Genomic DNA, 17,040 nt, shown 5'->3' with positions numbered 1-17,040 from the left:
CCGGCCCATGGCTGCCAGTTGGCATGTGGCCGAAACCTTCCCATGTGAGCATGACCACGTGCTTGTGTGTCTGTGGGTTTGCAGTGCTGGAGAAGAGCGAGTTCAAGGATGAGTCGCAGTACTTCCGCTTCCACGCAGACGAGGAGATGGAGGGGACCAGCAGCAAGAACAAACAGCTTCGCAACGACTTCAAGCTGGTGGAGAACATTCTGGCCAAGCGCCTGCTGGTAGGAGCAGAGCTGAGCTGCTGCGTCTTTCTTCCCAGACCCTCCTTCCGATATGGCTTCACATGTGGCTGGAAGACCTTCAGATGTGGGCTCAGCTTGGAGCACCCAAGAGTATGGGTGATTCTAGGTGGTGGCTGGCAATGCTGCCAGAGGCCAGGTCACCACTGGCCAAGACTACCTTCCTCACAAAGGAGATGGGGCTTACCGGGCTATCTTGCTTTTCCTTCCCACCTCCCCGTGTCCACCTGCATCCCAGCCTCGCATTTGCAGAGAGAATGGCCTCCTGAGATGACTCACCCTGCAGACCAAAGCCTTAGGTTTTCTGGGCTGGCACCCTGTCCGTCCAGCTGCTGTCCATGTCCTTGCAGTTAAGGTAGAACATTTATTTGAAAACCCTAACATGTTAGAGTGTTGGCAGCCTGTTCAGATAGTTTGCCTGCCAAACCCACCAGGTCCTGTTGCTCTGTCTACCGTGAGCAGCAGCCTTCACTCAATGCCTGGTCCCCACCCCCATGTCTCCTGAGCAATCAAGAGACAGCTCAGAGAGGTTAGGTCTCTTGTCTCAGCCAGAGTTGGGGCCAGATTCTGAATAATATGAAGATAGCTCCATTAACTTCTCTCCTGCAGTACTTCTCGAGTGGCTGGATACCTTTAGATTTAGTTTGTTCATGAGGCCAGTACATTTAAAAAAATACTTTTTTATTGATTTCAGAGAGATAGGAAGGGAGAGGGAGAGAGAGATAGAAACATCATTGATGAGAGAGAATTATTGATCGGATGCCTCCTGCACGCCCCTCACTGGGGATCAAGCCTGCAACCCGGACGTGTGCTCTGATTATGAATTGAACAGTGACCTCCTGGTTCATAGGTCCATGCTCAACCGCTGAGCCACACCAGCCGGGCTAGACCAATGCATTTTTATTGAGCACCTGCAGCATGCCAGCAGGTGGAGAGACAGTGGTGCATGCTGAGAGACTGCCCTTAGGTTGGGAGGAGAAAGGAGACAGGTGATGAAAAGTAAACAAATACGAAATCAGCACCAGATTGAGGTACGAACTAGGTGGTGTGTCTTCACAGATAGGTATAGAGCACCTACTATGTGTCGTGGGTGCTGTTTATTCTGTTGTTATACGCTCCACCCCCATGTAGATCTGGGGCCTGAGGAGCCAGTAGGATCACAGGAGCCGTGTGGGCCCAAGGCAGGGCTGGCTCCAGGATTCCCTCCCGACTCCACTACCTCACCGGGCCTCTCCTACTTTGCGCCCACAGATCCTGCCCCAGGAGGAAGACTATGGCTTCGACATCGAGGAGAGGAACAAGGCTGTGGTGGTGAAGTCAGTCCAGAGGGGCTCTCTGGCCGAGGTGAGGCCTCTCAGAGGGGCTGTGTGGGTAGGAGAGTGAGGCTTCTCTCTACACATTCCTTGAGGCAGGCAGCAAATCCTGGAATGTCCCTCCTCGCTTGCTCATTGTCCATATGGGGAAACTGAGTTCAGGGCCATCTTGTCGGCCTTCTCCTGGAGCTGGGACAGCCCCTCTGCTCAGGGCGGTCCTCCCAGTGTGTGTGCGACTGGCTCCCTCTGCTGGCCCGATGGGGAGGTGCAAGGAAGAGGTTGTGAATCAGCTGTGATAAGGAAAAAACTAACCCTTCGTGGCCTGAATAAGACAAGTTTGTTGCTGTCATGGACATAAGGTCTGCAAGGAGGAGGGAGAGCGAGTCTGTGGCAGGCCAAAGCTTCAGCCCCAGGTCCTCGCAGCTGCTCCCTGGGGTGTGCGGCTGGGTAGGCAGAGACACCTGTCATGTTGCCCAGGCGCCTGCTTGTGTCCGTGTAGTGATTAGGAATGCATTTGGCTGCAAGTAGCCACCTGCTCACCCCACAGTGGCTGGAGCCATAGGACTTTGCTTTTCTAATGATCTAAGTCAGTGGTCGGCAAACTGCGGCTCGTGAGTTTGCCGACCACTGATCTAAGCGGTTAGAAGGAGGTGGTTGCGAGACTTGGTTCAGGGTCAACATCTCTTTGACTCTGGCTGGCCAAGCCCTCCTGGTCACAAGGGGGCTGCCCCAGTTTGATGCCTCCTGTCCTCATATGGCAGGGTGGGAAGCAGGGGCAGGCCGCAGCAGTTTCTCCTCGAGGGAAAACGTCTTTCCTGTTAGTGCCTCCAGCTGGCTTCCTTTCATAGCTCCTTGGCCAGAACCAGTCTCACCAGCCTGCAGCGGGGAGGGACTGCTTACCACACAGGGGGACTGGTTGACCTGGGGGTCACTCTGGTCATGCTTAGTCCCTGGGGCTGGGGCTGTTAGGAGAACAGGACACTAGCAACCTGGTGTGCATGTCTCCCTGCCAAGATGGCTGGCCTGCAGGTGGGGAGGAAGATCTATTCCATCAACGAGGACCTGGTGTTCCTGCGGCCCTTCTCAGAGGTGGAGTCCATCCTCAACCAGTCTTTCTGCTCCCGCCGCCCCGTGCGCCTCCTGGTGGCCACCAAGGCCAAAGAGTGAGTGTCCCCAGGGGCCAGGTGCCCACTGACCTTCCTCTCAGGTTGAGGAATTGCCTGAGTGCTGGGGATGGTGGGGGCCAAGCCTTCCTGGATCCCCGTGGGTGGGGCTCATTCTGCAGGTACATGACATGAGGCTGCTGCCTTCAGCCATTCAGCAGGTGTTGATCATGCGCCCACTGTGCCTGGTGGGGCTTCGGGCTCTGGGGATCCAGCCACGTCTGGATGGGTACATTTCTACCCCTCATAGATCTCAGTCTGTTGGAGGAGAAAGGAGACAGGTGATGAAAAGTAAAAAAAAAAGAGCAGGAGACAGACTAACACAAACAGTGGAGAAGTGAGAGGCATACTGAACCAGCTGGTAGTAAGTGTGGGCTGATACATGAAGCTGGGAAAGAAGATGGGCGGTGTGGAGGGCCCAGGAGGAAGACCAGCCTGACTCAGGTAACAGGTGGTTAGGGTGCCACTGAGCACTGAGGTGAAGACCTGAAGGCGGTAAGGAGGGAGTCAGGGGACTTGTGGGGGAAGAGGGCTCTAGGCAGAGAAAACAGCCAGTGGGAAGGCCCGGGAGGAACCTGGCTGGTGTGTGTGAGGAATAGTGAGGAAGCTGATGTGCTGGAGCAGAGCAAGTGAGAGGGAGGGATGGGTGATGAGATCGGCCAGACACTGGGGCCTTGTGTCCATAGTAATGACCATGGAGCCACTTGGAGGCTCTGAGAAAAGGTGAGGCATGATCTGATGTAGGCTCTGGCAGAGTCCCTCTGGCTGCAGGTGAAGACCAGATGGTGGGGGGCAGAGGTGGAAGCAGGGGAGCAGTGAGGAGGCTGCTGGACCAGCCTGCATGGCAACAGGGGTGTGGTGAGAAGTGGTTGGATACCAGATATAGGTACAGGGAGAAGCGTTTTCTATTTTAAAAATTGTACATTTGGTTTCCACTTCTCCCTTCTATTTAAGGCAAATGCTTCCCAGTTTTCTGTTGACAGGCGGGATGGAAAGTTTTAATATGATTATTTCAGTAGAAAAGCAAGTTAATTTAGGGAAAATGATTGATTGGGTGGCTGGAATGTGGAAGTGGCAGAAATCACCCAAGTGGAATGAGCCCGTCTTAAGTCTGGCAACTCCTGGGGTTTGAGAACAGGATCCCAAGAGCCTGGCTTTATCTGGCTGGTGGGGACGGGAGGGATGGTCCTGGAGGCCATGGTGGGGGACATGCCCTGGGGAAGCAGGCAGCTGCATTGAAGCCTCTGGATTAATGATGCCCACTGCACAGTCCTGAGCAGGGGCCACCTGCTCGGCTCTGGTGTCCCACCTGCAGAATGGCCAAGACTGGGGCTTTCAAACCGTGTTCTCTAGAGGACACGTGTGGGCTTTTTTCTGGAGTCAGCACCAAGATGTGTGGATCACTTCTCACCCTTCCATCCATGATTGTTGCATAAAACTTCACTGGCAGAGGTGTTGCTCTGGCCACCCAGAGGCCTCCTCCCACTAGGAGTGAGGGAAAAGGGAGAGGGTGATCCGGGATTTCTGTGTGTGGACTGCAGCTCCATGGCAGGCCGTGCTTCAGATGAACTAGAGACCCTGGTGGAGCGGGCTTTGGTTAGGCCAGTGGTCGGCAAACTGCGGCTTGCGAGCCGAAGTTTGCTGCTCGGTTGACTAATGAGTTTGCCGACCACTGGGTTAGGCTAAGCGAGGTTTCTCTGTATATCTGGGAGCTGGAAAGCCTGGCACTGCTATTATTTTGGGCTGGATTTCCCAAAAGTCCTGGGGGCAGGGGCTCCTCAGCGTGGCCCGCTGGGCTGTTGGGAGTGGTGCTGCTCTTCCTTATGGCTGCTTCTGCCTGCCGCAGGATCATCAAAGTCCCTGACCATCCGGAGGCTTTGTGCTTCCAGATCCGTGGAGCTGCCCCACCCTATGTCTATGCTGTCGGGAGAGGTGAGTGGGAGCCTGACAGAGGGGACCTCGGGAGACCCATCTGTGTGTGTGATAGGAAGGCAGAGCCGCCCAAACCATTACCACCAGGCCTTTGCGCATAGCGCACCATTAGCACTCACTTTTTTTGCTTGAGGCCAAGGCTTGCAAATGCGAACACCTATGGGGGTCAGGCAGTTACAAATGAGTAACTGAGAGGAAGACAAGAGGGAGTGGTGAGGACTATGGCAAGGTGAAAAATACCCATTTACTCTACAAGAGACTGTATTTCCCAGCTCAAGCTCATTGCCAGGCAGGAGCTTACCAAAAGTCACATAGTTGGTTAGTGGCAGAGCCAGGGTTTGAACCCAAGCCCCTGGGGTCCAGGCCTGTGCTCGTCAACCATCACAGCGTATAGGCCTGATGTTATTTCATGTATAGACAAAGCGAGGCATTTCATTTGCATTTACAGACCCTTCGTATTAACCACACAGAACCCTGGGGTCCAAGGCCTACAGTTTGGGAATTGTGGTATAGCTGAGAAAACATGCATTTGGAGTCCTATAGACCTGGGTTTGACCCTGGCTTCTCCTAGCAATGTGACCTTGAGAGAATTACTTTGCCTCTCTCAGCCTCTGTATTCCTGTCTACAAAATGGGGCTGATCCTGGTACCAGTATCATAGGTTGTTGCAGGAATTTAGAGGAGATGAAGTTTTAGAGTGAAACTCGTTGCTATTTCTCTGAGCCTCAATTTCTACTTTGGCAAAATGGGAATGCCAGTCCCTGCCCTGCCTACTGGAGTGGGTCAGAGAGTGGCTCCTGGGTGGGAGGGATGGAGGTGGAGTGTTTGGGGATGAGTGGAGGACAGTGTTCATATGGATTCTTGCCCTTGCCTGCACTGCTCAGGCCCTCCGCCTGGCATTCAGCCTCAAGCATTCCTGTCTCCCTTAGGGTCAGAGGCCGCGGCCGCAGGGCTCTGTGCTGGCCAGTGTATCTTGAAGGTCAATGGCAACAACGTGATGAACGACGGTGCCCCAGATGTCCTGGAGCACTTCCAGGCATTCCGAAACCGCCGGGAAGAGGCCCTGGTAAGCCACCCAAGGGGATCAGGGGAGCCCTGCTCGGTGAGGGGGTGGGGCTGAGGGCCACCTTTCTCTGGAAAAAAGTCTGAAGGCATCATGGTGTTTAGGTCAGGTAGGGCTGGTGGTACTGAGCTGAGGTTAGGTCCTCTACCCCCTCTGCCTCCCTAGATTGGAGGAGCTGGGCTATAATACCTCATGGCCTCAGTTTTCACAGCTGTGAATGGGTGTGATAAGACCCTCTTTTCTTACTACATAGGCATATTGGGCAAATGGTTATGTTGATGGTAAAAATTGATGTTATACTTGGGTTAGGGGCTGGGGTTCTGTGGAAGGTGGTACTTATTTATCGGGTTATTTAAGTGTTTATTGAGCACCTGCTGTGTGCCTGACACTTTTCTAGGCACTGGGGCCACAGGAGAGACAAGTTTTCTGCACCCATTTATCTGACTTACATTTTCAAAGGCTCCCCCAGAGGATGAGGGCTGAGTGTGACTGGAGGTCCCTCAGGAAGGTTCCAGAGTGAAGCCTTGGGGGCCTCTCCAAAGGAGGTGTCACCGCCAGGCTAAAAGCATTTGCACCTTTGCCCGTCCCTTCCTCCCTGGCTCCCAGCGCCATGGCTGTCCCCTTACTCTGCTCCCCTCACAGGGTCTGTACCAGTGGATCTACCACACCCATGAGGATGCTCAGGAGGCCCGAGCCAGCCAGGAGACCCCAGGCGAGGACCCAGGTGGTGAGGGGGCCCGGGAGGAAGACCAGCCCGACTCAGGTAACAGGACAGGTGGGCAGTGAGATAGAGACTCCAGCGGGGAGCTGGGTCCTCTTGTGTCTGCACTCCCTTGTGATCCCATCTTGATGCCGTCAGTTCTGTATTAGTTTCTGATTGCTGCTCTAGCAAAGCACCACAAACCTGGTGGCTTAACACGGCACACATTCATCCTCTTGCAGTTCCGGAGGTCGGAGTCTGAGATGAGGCTCACGGGGCTAGAATCGAAGTGTCAGCAGGGTTGCATTCTCTTTGCAACTCTAGGGGAGCACTAATTTACTTGCCTGTTTCAGCTTCTAGAAGCTGCCTGTGTTCCCTGGGCCACGGCCCCCTTCTTTCATATGCGGAGCCAGCAATGTTGGCCCGAGTCCTTCTCTCCTTGCCACCTCTCTAACTCTGCCTCTTCTGCTTCCATCTTCCCCATTTAAGAGCCCTTGTGATTACATTGGGCTACCTGACTCATCCAGGATCATCTCATTGTAAAGCCATCTGCTTAGAACCTTAATTCCATCTGCAACCGTCGTTTCCCCTTGCCACGTGAGAGCATGCAGTCCAGGGATGAAGATGGGGTTGTCTCTGGGGCCATTATTCTGCCTACTACGAGCTCGCACATTTATCTCTCTAGTGCAGCCTCAACCCTGAACTCCAGACCTGTCTTTCTACCTCCTTCCCCGCCCCCTCCGGTGTTTAACAGGCACCGCAGACTCCGCCTGGCCAAAATGGAAACTCCTGAGTTTCCCCCGAGCATCCCATCTTCATCTTTCAGGTTCTTAGGCCTTAGATCTTGGAGTCCCATCAACTGTTCTCTTTCTTTTGTGTCCCTCCACCTTAATTCCAGAAGCGCACTTTGTCGCCTCTGTCTTCCTCACGCATCTCACCACCTCCATTGCTGCCTGGTCCGAGCCACCATCATGTCTCACTAGGACCATTGCAGTAGCCTGCTCACTATCCTCCCTGTCCCGCCTCACCTCTCCTCCTATGGGCTGCTCTAAAAAAACAGAACGAAACATTCCAATGACTCCCACCCTAACTCAGGGCAAAGACCAAGTCCTCATCATGGTCTTCAGCCTCACCTTTGATCACTTTCCTATTTGCCCTCCCTGCTTCATCCACTCCAGCACCAAATGTACTCCTACCCCAGGACCTTTGCACTTGCAGTTCCCTCCGCCTGGAATGCTCTCTTTCTGAGTACTTCTTACCTCACTCACCTCTCTTCTCAGATGTTACCTCCTTAGAGTGCCCTTCTGTCCCAGAGTCTCCTTATTCCATTCTGTTTTTCTTTGCTGCCTGCATTAGTTAACTGCATGTCATGTAGTGCCTTCTTGGTTTTCTAGGTATGTCACTCCCTAGCTGTGTGGCCTCTGAGGAGTCAGGTAGCCTCTCAGGGCCCATGTTAACTGGGACTGTATCTGGGCTACATAACATTAACTCAGGAAACGGAAAAGTCTGGGTAGGGTCATGTAAGCTTCAGATCCAGCTCGATCCAGTGCTTTATGGAGTCTCATAAGGAGCCTCTTTCTCTCTAGTTTTTCAGCTCTGCTTCCTCTGTGTTGGTTTTCCTTTTACCTACTGTTTTATCCATGTGGTGGCTCTGGCAGCTTGGAATCCAGTTGAAAAGAGAATGTCTCCAGCTCTTTGTAGATCCAACAAAAGTCCCAGACTTGACTCTCATTGGCCCAGCTTGGGTCACATGCTCATTCCTGAGCCAATCACTGTGAATAAAGGAAAATCTTCAGCTTGTGCCTTTGGTGAATGATGCAGGTGTTGCGGGGCGGGGTGGGGGTAGGGTGGGGCGGCGCTGTTTTAAGCCACATAGACTGGGAATAGGGCACACGGGTTGATTTCTAGCAGGACAATCTAGGACAAGGTGTGAACAATAGTAGGCTGGCAAAATCGAACAGAGCTGCAGCACAGGCTTCAGTTCCTCATCTGTCTGATGGGAGCTGTCCGTGGTGCAGGGCCAGGGGGCTGGCTGGCTGTGGGGTGGAGCCCCCTCTGCAGGGTTGACTGTCCTTTTGGCTTTCAGCCTTCCCTCTGCTGTCCCTGGGTGCCCAGCTGAGCCTGCATGAGGACAGCCCTGTGGTTAGCCTGAACGTGGACAATGTGCACCTGGAGCATGGCGTGGTGTATGAGTACGTGAGCACAGCGGGCATCAAGTGTCACGTGCTGGAGAAGATCGTGGAGCCCCGCGGCTGCTTCGGCCTCACTGCCAAGGTCTTGTTGGGCACTGCCCTTGGGGGGGAGCAGCCTGATTCCCATTTCCTCCGAGTTAGCCTGGAGCCCTGAATTCTAGTCTCTGCCCCACGACATGGGATTTAGGAGAGTGACTTAATCTCTTTAGCCTCAGTTCACGCATCTGCAAAATGGGCCAGTAATAGACCTGACCTCGTGGGGGTGTTATGAGGCATACAGGAATCTCTGTAGATAAACTGCTTAACGGCCCTCCTTGGGGCAGAGTGTGTGCTCAGGAGTTAATGTTTCTGCAGATCCTCGAGGCCTTTGCGGCCGATGACAGTGTCTTTGTGCAGAACTGTGGGCGGCTCATGGCCCTGAGCAACAATATCAGGACCATGTCCCATTTCGAGTTTCGTCACATCTGCGACATCAAGCTGGAGAGCATTGGCCAGAGGATTGCCTGCTATCAGGAGGTACCTTTACCCTCCACCTGGGGCATTTTGGTTATAAATGTCAAAATCCACCACAACTTAGCTTAGACAAATTTATTGGTTTATATTACTGAAAAGTCCAGAGGTGAACTTCAGGCAGGGTTGTATCCAGGTGCTCAAGCAGATATCACTATAAGACCATGGCCTCTCTCCTTCTCTTGACTTTATTTTTCCATGTTGGCTTCGCTGCCAGGCAGGCCTTTCTCATGTGGTGACAAATGGTCCCCAGTAGCTATAACCTTAGCAACCCCAGTAGAAAAGGAATCGAGAGCTTCTATTGGGTTGACGTGGGTCTCGTGCCCAGCTCTGTATCAGTACTAGTAACTACAAGCATGGGGAGGCAGCCTTACCTGAACCTCATGGACTGTGGGTTGGGGAGAGATGGCTTTAGCTCACGTGTGCAGCTAAAATGCAGAAATGAAGGTGGGTAGGTACTCAGAGGACTCAGATTTCTCCAGACTTTCCCTGAAATCTGGATCCAGTGAAAGGCAGTGTAGGGGGATCCACTTGTCCATTAGGGCTATTCATTTTGTCCAATCTGGAATGTCTGGCCTAGACCAGGATAAAGTGGGAACTGTGGGGAGACCAGAATTCCCAGAGTCCTGCAGCATGACCTCATATCCCCCACCTCTGTCAGTTTGCAGCCCAGCTGAAGAGCAGGATCAGCCCACCCTTCAAACAAGCACCCCTGGAACCCCATTCGCTGTGTGGCCTGGACTTCTGCCCCACCAATTGCCACATCAACATCATGGAAGTGTCCTACCCCAAGACCACTCCCTCCATTGGCAGGTCCTTCAGCATCCGCTTTGGTCGCAAACCCTCCCTCATTGGCCTTGACCCAGAGCAAGGTAACTGCATGTGTCTGTTAGAAATTGTGTTTGGATCTCACACTACAGACACTTGAACAGAAACATGTTTGGAGGTCAGCAGTCCAGGGCTGGAATGGTGGCTTCACAGTCATCAAGGATCTAGGCTCCTATCTTCCTACACCATCATCTCTATGGTGTAGAGGTGGCTTTCATCCTGAAGGATGCCTCATGTTACAGAATGGCTGCTGGAGTACCAGCCATCATGTCTGCATTCCAGGCAGGAAAAGATCACAGTAGTTAAAGGCATATTAGCACTAAACCAAAACTTTTGTCTTGAAGTAATCTGGTGGATTAAAATAATATTTAAACGGGAAAATTCTCATATTTATTGGGATCCTAGAAATGGATTATATACCTCTATCCAAGGGGGTTGTGAATGTCTGGGCACGGTTTCCAAATGAGCTCTCCCTTTATCCATGCAGGCCACCTGAACCCTATGTCCTACACCCAGCACTGCATCACCACCATGGCTGCCCCATCCTGGAAGTGCCTGCCTGCTATGGATGGGGATCCTCAATGCCAAGGTCCCCGTGACAGCAGCTTTGGGCCAGCCAATGGGGCCCTGGGCCCAGAGGACCGGGGTCTGAGCTTTCTCCTCAAGCAGGAGGACCGTGAGATCCAGGATGCCTACCTGCAGCTCTTTACCAAACTGGATGTAGCCCTGAAGGAGATGAAACAGTATGTCACCCAGATCAACAGGTGAGCCTTGACCCCAAGAAGGAATTGAGGGTGTGTGTGTGTGTGTGTGTGTGTGTGTGTGTGTATGTGTAGAGTCAGGATTCTTTGTAGTGGGGGCTGTCCTGTACATCAGGCAATTTATCAGCCTCCCTATATGCCAGGAGCATCTCTGTTCCCCAGCCATGACAAACATTGCTAAATACCCACTCGGGGGATGAGGGCAGAATCACTCCTGATTGAGAGCCACTGCTCTAATGAAATGATAGATGTAGGCAGCAGTCATTAGTAGAGGCTAAAACTATTTGGGAAAAGGTTTGGGGGACTTTGTAACTTTAACAGAAAGAGAGAAGGTGTCCCTTTTGGTGTAATGCAACGGGCACACACACAGCACCACCTCCAAAGTGTTCTCACCAACAGAAATCGCACTGTTCTCTAATCAAAGCTCTAGGTCTCAGTATGCAACTGTAGGATGTGGAGGATAGAGGGTGGTGACATGGCACCCCGGGGACACAATTGGCCAAATCCAGAGGGAGGGTGATTCTAGATGAAAATAACTGATGGGGTTTGCGGGGGGTGGTGGGGAGCAGGTCCAGGGAGGAGGAGGAGGATCTGTTAGAGAAGAGACATATCAACCAAATGCAGTGTCTGGCTAGGGTTCTGTTTCTAACACACCATCTGTGAAAAGACCCTTTTGAGACAACCAGGGATATTTGAACATGGACTGGGTACTAGATGGTGTGAAGGAATTATTGATTTTCTTAGGTATGGTAACGGCAGTCTGGTTAGTTTCAAAACAGTGTTTCTCAGCCTTGACATTATGGACACCATCTTTGTGGTGTGGTGTGCAGTGTGAGATATTTAGCGGCATCCCTGGCCTCTACTCATTGGCTGTAGTAGCTCCCCCCACCCCTATCCCGCTTCAGTTGTGACAACTAACAAATGTCTCTGGACACTGACAAATGTTTGCCCCTCAGGAAATATGCTAAGTTGCTCACTGTTTCCTCTGGGAGGGCAGAATCACCCTTAGTTGAGAACCATTGCTTTAAAAGACAGTCCTTATGTGCGAGACACACATGGGGAAGTGTTTATAGGGGAAATTTATGATATCTTAGCTAGGTTTTAAATACTCCAGAAAAAGAAAGAGCAGTAGGAAAGATTGAGGAAACAGAAATGAACCCCGAGTTGCCATTGTTGAAGCTGGCTAGGAGTACCTGCCATTTTTCATAATGTTCCCTCTACTTTCTTGTATAATGGAAATTGTCTGTGATGAAAGAAAAAATAATGTAGGGTCTTGAGCCAGGAGAGTCTGGGTTTGAATCCTGGCCCTGCTATTTATTAGCTGTGTGACCTTGGACGAGTCTTTTGATTTCTCTGAGCCTCAATTTCCTCATCTGTAAAATGGAGCTGATCATAATACTGACCTCACTGAGATGTAATAGGATTTTATTAGCCAGCGTTTATTGCTCACAGACAAGGCACCAGACACTCTTTAAGCACTTTACATATTTTAACTCCCTTAATTTTCATACCAGCCTGGGACATAGATGCTGATATTACTCCATTGTACAGGTGAGGAAACTAAATCTCAGAGAGGTTAAATAATTTGCTGTGGGTCTCTAAGCTAGCAAGGGGCAGCGTCAAGATTTGAATCTGGGGTCTGTCTGCTTTAAAAACCTATGCACTTGACCATTAATGATACTCTGTGCCATGGGTTGACAATCTATGGCCTGTGGGCCAATCCAGCCCACTGCCTCACTTTCTTAAAATAAAGTCTTACTAGAACACAACCATGCGATTCATTCCCATATTGCCTGTGGTGCTTTCACATGAATGCGGCAAAGTGGAATAGTTTTAACTGAGGTCGTATGGCCTACAACGCCGAAAAGAGGTGCTCTCTGAGCCTCTGCAGCAAGTTTCCCAGTCACGTTCTATGCCCTCGAACCTTGTGTAGCATGGCCATGAAATGAAGAACTGCAGTTTCTCATGCCCCCTACAGGAGGGACGGTGTAAGTGCTTCCACGGAGTTACTAGTGGGATTTTCAGGGATGGGACACACACAGCATTGGATGGCTTCCTCTGTTAGGGTCAGAGGTGAGGCCTGAGATCAGGACCTTGCCTAGAGCCTCCATGAAGGCCATTAAAACCACCAGTATGTGTCTCTGAGTTCCAAGTCTTTGCTCCCACAGGCTGCTGTCCACCATCACGGAGCCCACCTCGGGTGGGTCCTGCCATCCACCCTTGGCTGAGGAGACCTCGTCCTCCCCACTGGTCAACGAAGAGAGCGAGATGGACAGAACTGACCACGGGGGCATCAAGAAAGTGTGTTTCAAGGTGTCTGAGGAGGATCAGGAGGACTCAGGTCATGACACCATGAGCTACCGTGACTCCTACAGGTGGGGGCAGCTGTGGGCGTCATGTGGGGTTTGACATGGGTGGCCAGTGGGACGGTTGAGGCCACGGACCTGTGGGAAAGGCAGAATTAGAGGGACGTTTTCCAGGAAGCAGTGGGATGGGGCGCTGTTGCTAAGCCATATGGTTCTGAGGGTTGTCTAAGCCCCCAAGGCTAACGTTACAGGCTCTGCCGCCTTGTGGGCACCACCCGTCCATTCTGCTCCGGTGCCACTCTGTGCACGCTGATGGAATGTGGTCAGAGAAAAAGTCGAGATCTGTGGTGTGTCTTAAAACTTACATGGTTTCTGCAACAAACACTTTATTTTTACTTGATCCAAGGAGGAAGGCAGTTTTTCCCCCCTCCTAACTCTTGAGAGGGTCTGAGTTGTTTTTTTTTACTGGTTAATTATAACAAGATCAGGGAAGTCCTAATTAGTGGGTTAAATGGACTAAAAATTCAATTTCCTGTAATAAACCATGTAGTGGGTAAGTGGAAGTCCTTACCACAAATAAACAAGCGCTGTGGGCTCCAGGGAGAGTTCTTATAATATTTGATCGTGTGGGTAGAGTAGAGGAGGGCACTTGAGTTGTTTTGGGCAAAATACAGAACTGCTGGAATTTGACATGAATGACCTTCGCCCCAGCTTCCCAGCATTCGTGTCTTTCAGTCTTCCAGGGGGTCTGACTGGCCCGTGTTTCTTGCTGAGGTTCTTTATAAGCAGATGTTCCCAGCGCCTCATGTCCATAGCCCAAGGTTTCTCCATCTCTCTGGGTTTCCGGTCTTATATTTTTGGGTCTTCTGATGTTTCCTTTAATTTTCAAAAAGGTGAAGGGAAGAATTTCAGGATTGTGGTTTTTGATTTCCATACCTTCTGCGTTCCTGGGACACAAGCTAAGAGAACGTGGTCCTGTCCTCATGAGGTTCCCAGCCAGGCTTGGGAGACGAACACGGAACCGTGTGGTCGAGCGTGGCATGTGCACACGTGTCCAGGAACCAGGCTTCTCCCATGAGGGTAGTGACAGAAGTTTACTTCCAAATAAAAGCAAAAAAGCTGTCCTCTTACTATTCCTGCATTTCTGTGCGGGGGCCTAGAAATGTTTCTCCATCAGAAGGTCCTTCAGGACAGCCTTTCCCATCTCCCACTGGTGAGCGGTCCGCAGCACCCTTTCTGGACCAGTTGTCCTCCGAGGAGTAGGGATTTTGTCTGCACTCCAGAAAGTGGGTTCTGGGCGCTGGGACCAGAGGGTGTGAGCTGGAGGTGACTCTTGTCTTCCTGTCTGCCCCTTCGCAGCGAGTGTAACAGTAATCGGGACTCAGTCCTGTCTTACACCAGCGTGAGAAGTAACAGCTCCTACCTGGGCAGCGACGAGATGGGGTCTGGTGAGTGCAGCGGCTCCTGCTCCAGGGCCGGGGGTCCCCCAGCGAGACTTGGTTTGGTTTACTTTTATTTTATTACACTTTACTCTGTGTTATTTTATACGATGCTTTTTAGTCACTCATTCAGCACATTTTACTGAGCACCCATGTTGTGCTGGGATCACAACAATGAACAGAACAAAAGATCCTGGCCCTCATGGAGCTGACGTTCTCCACGAATATCATGGACACGGAACACATGAAAACATACATGATGCAATTAGAGATTGTGATGAGTTGCTCTGATGTCACTAAAATAGGGCGACTTGATGGTTTCCATAAAAATGACACGTGCTCACACCAAAAATTCAGACGACATAGGAAAGTTCAAAAGAAGTACACGACAATAAGTCAGAACCCCCAGGAGTGACCAACCGTCACATGTGGAGACCGTTGGTGAGCACAGTTCTGTACACATGGACAGACAGACATAATACTCTATAAATTAGATCACGCTGTACTTACAGCTTTTTCTGAAAGACTGAAATTTGCTTTGATTTTAGTTGTATTGATTTCAGCGTTTAAAATGTTTATTTTGTGAATAGGCTATAAATCCACTTGCTTCATAATTGAAAAGGCACGAGAGGGCGGGTGGTGATAAGCCTCCCTCCCACCTTGCAACCCAGCCTCCCGGTTCCCCAGCCCCCACGGCCACAGCTGCGTTGTGTGACCTTCCAGTGATAGTCTGGGCATAAAAATTTAATTTCAATTTGACAGAAGAAAGAGAAGCACAAGTAACATTGACGATATTGCTGAACTTTAGATAAATATTTCATCACGTAAGATATTTGGCTATAAAAACTCTCCCTGGGGAGGTTTTAGGAAGGAACTTCCATGTGATGGCGGATTGAACTGAAACAGCTGGGGGATGGGTCGGAGATTTGGGGTCCAGTTCCTTCTCTCTGGCTCGCAGACTCCTCATTTGCAGAGTCTCGGAAATAAGAACAATGGCTTACAGTTGTGTAATGCTTTAGTTCCTGTTGCCCATTTTGAATATGAAGAAACTGAGGCTCAGAGAGGTCAAGAAATTTGCCTGGTGTCACACAGCCAGGATCCGAATCTGTCAGACTCCAAATCCACTGTGGGTTTTGGAGCTCTGCAGCTACGTCGCCTTCTTGGGAAGGAGGTTGGGAGGGTGTGAGATGGGTCAGAAGTAGTTTGTTGATGGCTGTGGCTTCTTCCTTTCGCCAGGGGACGAGCTGCCCTGTGACATGCGGATTCCATCAGACAAGCAGGACAAGCTTCACGGCTGCCTGGAACATCTCTTCAACCAGGTAGGACCTCTGTTCCCACCCCTGGCCGGACCTTGGGTTTCTCCCGTCACCCGTGGTGAGAACCCATAAGCCAGAACCTGGCTTAGGCACTGGGAATCAAGGGTCCCTGCAACCTGGAGGCCACAGGAGCCACCCTAACCTCGAGCCTCCTGCCACCAGGTGGACTCCATCCACGCACTCCTCAAGGGGCCAGTCATGAGCAGGGCTTTTGAAGAGACCAAGCATTTCCCTATGGACCACTGCTTGCAAGGTGAGCACAGGGGCGCCCCTCCGCAGGGCTGTGAGTGACATCCAGCATCTAACAAGGAGATGGTGAGGATGGGGAATGTGTGCCGACGGGGGCAGGGCGCGGGCTCACACTCTCCGCCTTGCCCCTCTCCTGCCCAGTGGCTAAGGGCTCATCCAGGGGTCAGCAAGTTCAGCCCACGGGCCAAATCCAGCCCATAGCCTGATTCTGTATAGACTTGACCTGAGGATGTTATTTTCATTTATAAAGAGTAGTAAAAACAAAGAACACATGACAGACACCGTAAGCCCTGCAAAGGCTAAAACAGTTTCTACCTGGCTCTTTTTAGAAATATTTTTATTGATTTCAGAGAGGAAGGAAAAGAGAAGGAGAGGGATAGAAACATCAGTGATGAGAGAGAATCACTGATCGGCTGCTTCCTGCACACACCCCACCAGGATTGAGCCTGAAACTTGGGCATGTGCCCTGAATGGGAATTGAACCATGACCTCCTGGTTCATAGGTCGACCTTAACCACTGAGCTATGCTGGCCGGACTACCTGGCTCTTTACAGAAAAAAATCCGTGGACCCCTGGGTGGGTCCCTGAGTCTCTCTGGGCCTCTGTCTTCCTGTCTGTAACAGGAAGGGAGGGACTGGAGCACAATTCACCAACCTTGGGACCTTCAGCCCTCCTCCATCATGTTACTGACATTCACAGAATCTACCTACATCTTTATATTTTTAAAAAACATATTCATTTGCTGCCTGCATTATTACTGACATAACTTTATTGAAAAAGTGATTCCCTTTAAAAAATGTAATTTTGTAAGGAACGTTTTAAACTTCCCATATATGGAAAACCTGTATAACGTCATGAAATAACGATGACTGTGATAAACTCAATGGAAACAGCCGCAAAAAATGTCGTCATACTGCAGTCAGGTTCTACTGCCTGCCCAGAGTGCTTTGTTCTTCCCTCATGAGAAGGATCAGTAAAGAAGTGTTAAGGACTCACCCACCAAATTGGGACTTACTTCTTGACA

At 51.1% G+C, this 17,040-nt stretch overlaps 1 protein-coding gene across 2 annotated transcripts in view; it reads left to right on the top strand.

Moving 5' to 3' along the window:
* The window catches only part of PREX1 (phosphatidylinositol-3,4,5-trisphosphate dependent Rac exchange factor 1), a 182,157-nt gene that overhangs the window by 150,014 nt on the left and 15,103 nt on the right, over positions 1-17,040 (top strand). The window contains exons 16-29 of one of the 2 annotated variants that reach the window (XM_080683357.1): positions 85-227; positions 1,497-1,589; positions 2,573-2,721; positions 4,568-4,653; positions 5,582-5,718; positions 6,358-6,478; positions 8,502-8,689; positions 8,962-9,123; positions 9,779-9,989; positions 10,433-10,709; positions 12,875-13,081; positions 14,372-14,460; positions 15,688-15,770; positions 15,930-16,020. In XM_080683357.1, the coding sequence (XP_080539483.1) occupies positions 85-227; positions 1,497-1,589; positions 2,573-2,721; positions 4,568-4,653; positions 5,582-5,718; positions 6,358-6,478; positions 8,502-8,689; positions 8,962-9,123; positions 9,779-9,989; positions 10,433-10,709; positions 12,875-13,081; positions 14,372-14,460; positions 15,688-15,770; positions 15,930-16,020 (2,037 nt within the window). Of the gene's footprint in view, positions 1-84; positions 228-1,496; positions 1,590-2,572; positions 2,722-4,567; positions 4,654-5,581; positions 5,719-6,357; positions 6,491-8,501; positions 8,690-8,961; positions 9,124-9,778; positions 9,990-10,432; positions 10,710-12,874; positions 13,082-14,371; positions 14,461-15,687; positions 15,771-15,929; positions 16,021-17,040 lie in introns of both variants that reach the window. The other variant, XM_080683356.1, reaches the window with a different exon arrangement.

The sequence above is a fragment of the Plecotus auritus genome, assembly GCF_963455305.1.
Source record: "Plecotus auritus genome assembly, chromosome: 8".
Taxonomy (NCBI): Eukaryota; Metazoa; Chordata; class Mammalia; order Chiroptera; family Vespertilionidae; genus Plecotus; species Plecotus auritus.
The sequence above is the reverse complement of the archived record's forward strand: the minus strand, read 5'-3'. Positions and strand labels throughout refer to the sequence as shown.